Raw genomic sequence first — 6,202 nt, 5'->3', positions numbered from 1 at the left:
ATCTTCATAAAGGCCCGATCCGACGACCATGTTTATATCTTCTATTGGGCTTGTTGGATGCCTATGTGGAGAGATCTCGAGCGTCCATCTTCATGTGAATCTCTTAGATCGATTGTGGAATTTTGATTTTGCGGTGGTCGTCAAGTTTTGAAGGCTCTCCAGGAGGATGGTTGACAACTCGATGGTTGAGGACATCCTTTGCTCTATCGACACCCAATTATGGACCCAATCTCACTCCAACCACCAAATTTTCTCGCCTTTACTCCAGATTAGACCCTACAGGCCGATTTCAAACACCACCCATGCCCTCTTCAATGCAGTTCAGAGACTTTTTGGCTCTACAGGTACCCCCAGACACATTCAGATGCATGGTTTTCCTTGATTTGCAGGGTTTTCGCTCTTTCAGAGGCATAGGATGCCTTCGGAGGCCAGATTCACCACACTATCAAATCTGTCAATCTGATCTTCTCCCCTCTCAGATTTTTATAACCTAACCAGGGTGGGGTTAGGGTTTTCTCAAATGAAATCATCTGAGTTATGTCTGATCTATAAAGGCAAATTTGTAACATATTATTTGGATCTTCTCCTCTTTTTCTCTTACAACAATCTATGATTTTTGCAGCTATAGAATCACCTTGTCTCTGCATTAATAAAATTTGCTCGCCTTATCTAGTTTCAGTCTAACCAAATTTGTGTATCTCTTTTACCTGTTTGTGTGAATGCATCTTTTCTTTCTTTCTCAGCATCTATGATAGTGTTGACTCCTCTTAGAGTGACATCTTAGAATATTGTTCATTCCTCTGCTATCTTTAAGAATTCCAACCTTGACTCAATCTTAGAGAGCTAGATTTAGATATAAATTTGTGTATCTTTTGGGCAGTTTTATATATGTTCTGTGCAGTTATAGGTGGGGGTAGATCAACTTTTAGTCTAGGTGCAAGCTTGATTTCCCTTCTCTCTCTCTCTCTCTCTCTCTGAAATCAGTCGTGTTAGATTATTTGTGTTGGGTCGATCCAACACCTGCATCAGATTGGAAAGGAAGTTAGACTTCTCTGGAGACTCAACCTTACTTCTGCAAGTCCCACACTTGAGAGGTTGTTTCCATGTTTCACAAGGTTGGTGATCAAGCCTAATCACCAAGGGTGAAATTTTTTGTGACAACACATCCTCCCAAGTCGCTGAAGAATCATCGTTCGAATCCCACTAGACCCATACCTGCTCTATGTCCTGACCCCTGAGGGTTAGCCCTTGACGCTAAAGAATGGAAACGAGCTCTAGAGAAAGCTACCCATGCTCTACGTACAATGAATTCCAATCCAAAACATGTGTCACATTAGGGAAATATGGGCTCAAAACTGATACATGAAACACATCATGGATGCGAGACAAGCTGGGTGGCAAGGCTAGACGATAAGCTATAGGACCAATTCTCTCCAAAATCTTGAATGGTCCGACAAAGTGAGGTGCCAACTTAGAGCCTTTTCCATATCGGATAGGACTCTTTCGTGGACGCACTCTCAAAAACACTTTATCACTCATTGAAAACTGACAATGAACCCAATGAGCATTTGCATATTTCTTCTATCTATCTTACGTTGCTGCTAAATGCTCTCTAATATGCCTCACCTGATGCTCCATATCCTGCAACATCTCTGAACCAAGAAGCACTCTATCCTCCAATTTGTCCCAACTCAAGGATGTATGACACGAGTGACCATATAATGCCTGGAAAGGAGACATACCAATCAAACTATGATAGCCATTATTGTATGCAAACTCAACCAAATGAATGTACTCCTCCCAAATAGACTATTGATCCATGACATATATCCTCAACATGTCCTCCAACACCTGGTTAACTCTCTTTGTTTGGCAATCTACCTCCAACACCTGGTTAACTCTCTTTGTTTGGCAATCTATCTCTGGGTGATATGTTGAATTAAAGTTCAGTGGCGCTCCTAAATAATGTTGAAGGGCTGTCCAAAATCCTGAAGTGAACACTGTATCACGATCTGATATGATCCATCGAGGAATACCATGCAACCTCACTATCTGCTCCATGAAATTACAAGCCACTGACTCTGTTTTGTAGCATGATCTAACTAGAAAGAAACGATCCACCTTGGTCAACCTATCAATGGTGACCATAATAGCATCACAACGACATGAAGACATAGGCAAATTGACAATGAATCTATAGATATGATGTTCCATTTCCACTCTGGAATCGGGTTTGACTACAACAAACCTGCTAGATGTCAGTGCTCTACCTTCACCCATTGACACTCTAAGCAACATGACACATAGTCTACCATGTCTCTCCTCATGCCTTCCCAATGATACAACTATCGCAAATCCACGTGCATCTTTTTCACACTAGGATGTGTTGGGTAAGGTGCACGATGAGCCTCTAATAGAATCAATGCTTGAAGACCATCTAAAGGTGGGATGTAGATGCGTCCTAGATGTCGAAGAAGACCATCAGACTCTAATGAATAACCTGCATATCTGCCATCCAAAGGCCTCCCTGAAGAAATCTTTGCACTAACCTCTTGATACCAAGCATCTTATGGAAGTGCATTGAGAATACGACTCCTCAAATCGATACCGAGAGATAATTCTAACATTTCATGCCTCTTGTGGCTCAATGCATCTGCCACCACATTCTCCTTACCCTCTATGTACTTCACCTCAAAGTCATACTCGCACAAAAACTCCATCCAACACCGCTGCCTAGCATTCAACTTCAACGACTTGAAGATATACTGCAAACTGTGATTATTTCTATGCAATTCAAATCGATTCCCAAGAGGAAAATACCTCCATATAACCAATGCAGGAGCCACTTCTGCTAACTCTAAATCGTGAGTGGGATAATTCAACTCACGATCTTTGAGCTTACATGACTCATAAGCAATCACATGTCCATCCTACATGAGAACTACTCCAGGACCCTCCAAAGAAGCATCTATACATACCACAAAATCACCCAAGGGATCTGGCACTGCTAAGATAGGTGCACTGGTCAACCGCTCCTTAAGGAACTGAAATGATGTCTCACACCACTTTGACCAAATGAACTTCTTCCCTTTCTTCTGAAGAGAAGTAATAGGATGAGCAATCCTGGAGAAATCCTGAACAAACCACCGATAATAACCTGTAAGGCCCATGAAGCTACGAACCTCACCCATATTGGTGGGCGTCGACCAATCCATAATCGCCTGAATCTTAGAGGGATCAACTATGATACCCTCTCCTGAAATAACATGGCCAAGGTATTTCACCTCAGACTAGAAGAACTCACACTTCACCACATTGGTGTACATCCCATTTTTTGTATCCCTCTAAACTATGTTATATTGATTTGCATTTTATTTTTGAACTTGAAAACATGATTTATGATCAATAAGAATATGTTAATTTAGAATTTAGATAATGTAGATATATTGTGAGCTAATGAAATTATGTATTTGATGTTCAAAGTAATACATACACACACACATGATTTGATAATTGGGATAACTACTCTCTCGATTTAATGAGTTGAATCTGTTGGTCTCAAAATCTGATTACCCTTCAATGCCTTTAATAATATAATCTAAAATGGGTGCCGAGAAGACATCAAGGATAAAAGGATTTCAGAGACAACATATGACAAGGTTTGGTTAGACCTTCTACACTTCGGGCTCTTCCTTAAGCCCAGGCGGGTATACCCTTTGTGAATTAACTTCACATTCTTAAGCAACAAACCCACAACAAACCAGTCCAGAAAACCAGTGAGTTTATTCACCTTGAAAAACAACTGAAAACAAAGAATGAAACAATACTCAACTTCAGTATATTTGATCAACAAAGCATGCAATAAACAGCTTCGATTAGTACCAGTGCTTTATCCAAGGCTACAGAGTCACTCAAACTCAAATAAAACTCCTGAAATAAAACATCTCTATACTTCCCATCAACTTGGTCTCCATTTATCCCTGTAAATGCCTAGCATCAACAAGAATTTAATCACTTCAAAATAAGCTAAGGTCCTCAAAATTCAAAGTTCATCCTGAAGTATTTACTGGTAGAGTGGTCATGCCTGTTTAATTTCCCTCCTAAAGAGAAAAGCTAGAAACACCCATACTGAGATTGCCTTACAATTCCATTCAAACAGAAAAATCCTAGATTATTCTGAATGAAAGAATAAATACAATTAAGGACAAATTTGAAGACGACACAGAGCTTTACTCAAAACTGACGGTCTGTATATTGATATTCATTTGAAAAAAAGATTTTACAAAAGTCTGATTCTCCATTAAACTTTGGAAAAGCTCAGATAACATTTCTGCAGCGTTTTCTTACAAAAATTGTGTGATCCCTTTCTCTCTAGTCCTGGTATCCATTTATAACAATATGGATTCACAAAGCTTCGGACTTCTTGAGGAAAGTTTGTTACAATTACTTCAAAAAATTGAAGAAGTTACAATTTCAGTTATGCGCTCTTTTCAGCTTCTTCAGCAGTCTGTTGGACGGGTTGTTCAGTTGCAACCTCCTCTGGCTCTTCAGGGACGTTCTCTAACTGCTCCGGATCTCGAGTGGAATATTTAATTCCCCACTCACCATACGTCTCCTCGGTCGGCCATACAAAATTAATCACATCACTTTTAACCTTAGTCAACCCTTTCCAAGAATTCCTCAGTTTGTTGACTTCTGAGTTAAGAAAACTGTAGTGTGATTTAATTCTCTCTATTTCCTGTATGGTTATAACAAAAAATGAGGTATCATCCAGATCAATAATTCCCTTGACCCTTGCTGACAATTTAGCATTTATCTCATTGAGCCATATCTGCTTATCTTTCAGCTGATCTGGATTGGCAAAAATTCCAGGGAGTAACTCACAAACCTGATCAGTGTATTCCTTTTTAAGCAATTTAACCCTTCTTTCCACATTATCCACCTCTGTCGCCAATTGCAATAAACTCTTAGTGATATCAGAAGTGGATTTGATAATAGGGTTAGCTCTTGCTTCATCACAGGAAACACACATGAACTCCAAATCCTGCTCCCTAGGCCTCCATCTGTCAAAAATGGGTGTCAATATGACTTTATCTCTTATCAACTCAGTCCATATCTCCATGACTTTTCCTACACTATTGTGAAGGAGTGAAGCATTTATAGTGTCTGCAAAACTGGAGACTGTGGCCTTGATCTTTTCTTCATACTTCCTTGCATAATAGGCCTGAGTTTGCTTAAGACTCTCCAATTCTTGGGGAGTTATCTCTATCATCTAAGAGCTGGAAGGTGCAGGAGATGGTGGGAGCTCAATAATGGGGCTAGTAGGTGGAGGTATTGCAGGAGAAGAGGTGATCATTAATGTTGAAGACTCACCTTGTTGACGTTGTCCTGCTAATTGGCTCTGCAATCTGGCAATAATACTCTCCTTGCCTCTTATTTCCTCCTTGGCACTGTCATAAGCCTTCAAGACTGTTTCCAATTTGAGCTGGAGAGCCTCTTTTTCTTTAGCATCCTTCTCAGCTACTGCAACACTAAATTTGGCAGTCTCCAACACCGTGCTAGCAGCCTCTACTACCCCTGTACTTTCTACTCTCCTGACCATCAATCCGCCAATGTGACTTGTCCCTGTGGTGTCTTTACCCTTCTTGTCCTCATTTCTGTTAAGGGACCACATGACTAGAGCAGCATTGTCTTTACTGAATGTAACCCCTTCCATGGGTTTGGTTTCTTTCCTCACTGCATCCAGCACCAGAGCATCAGCAATATTCCATTCTGGCAAAATGAGCACTCCAGCTTGTGCTACTAAATCTCTCCCTTGTTCAGGAGTGATGGTTTTGAATTCTTCCATCATCTCCTGTTTTATTTCTTCCTCCACCGAGGCTGGATCTTTATTTAGTTGTTCTGCCTTTCTTGTTTCACATCTAGCATTATATTTATCTATATGTTGTTTCCATATAAACTGCATGAATGCTTCAGATGTTACAAAACTATCATCTGCTAGAAAAGCACTAGTGGCCTTCTTTATCTCAGGATCCCACTCCTGGCCTTTGAGTTCAATCGAGGTGATGTCCATTTGTGCTTCAGTGGGTTCTTCTGGCATCCCCTCTTCCACTTCATCATATGTATACGCAATCTCCCCCAAACTGCCCAACTGAGAGAGGTATTCAGTTGCTGCTTGTTCATCTCCAATGTGGAGAGGGGA

At 40.5% G+C, this 6,202-nt stretch overlaps 1 protein-coding gene across 1 annotated transcript; it reads right to left on the bottom strand.

The window, feature by feature from the left end:
• Window positions 1–1,284: 1,284 nt before the first annotated feature.
• Window positions 1,285–2,280, bottom strand: LOC131029953 (uncharacterized). Its single transcript, XM_057960638.2, has 3 exons — window positions 1,882–2,280; window positions 1,627–1,725; window positions 1,285–1,545 (listed from the first exon to the last, which is right to left on the bottom strand). Exons 1-3 carry the CDS (start codon window positions 2,278–2,280, stop codon window positions 1,285–1,287), a joined length of 759 nt encoding a protein of 252 aa, XP_057816621.1.
• Window positions 2,281–6,202: the final 3,922 nt, after the last annotated feature.

The sequence above is a fragment of the Cryptomeria japonica genome, chromosome 10 (assembly GCF_030272615.1).
Source record: "Cryptomeria japonica chromosome 10, Sugi_1.0, whole genome shotgun sequence".
Taxonomy (NCBI): domain Eukaryota; kingdom Viridiplantae; phylum Streptophyta; class Pinopsida; order Cupressales; family Cupressaceae; genus Cryptomeria; species Cryptomeria japonica.
Note: the sequence above shows the minus strand (reverse complement) of the source record. Positions and strands in the feature narration are given on the sequence as shown.

Bases quoted from the DNA above. Each gene is read 5' to 3' on its own strand.
- LOC131029953 (XM_057960638.2), bottom strand. From the start codon at position 2,280: ATGGGTGAAGGTAGAGCACTGACATCTAGCAGGTTTGTTGTAGTCAAA. The intron at 1,726-1,881 runs GTAGATTGCCAA...TCTCCTTTCCAG, and splicing joins GAGTTAACCAGGTGTTGGAG to GCATTATATGGTCACTCGTG. The intron at 1,546-1,626 runs GTGAGGCATATT...GTTCATTGTCAG, and splicing joins TGCAGGATATGGAGCATCAG to TTTTCAATGAGTGATAAAGT.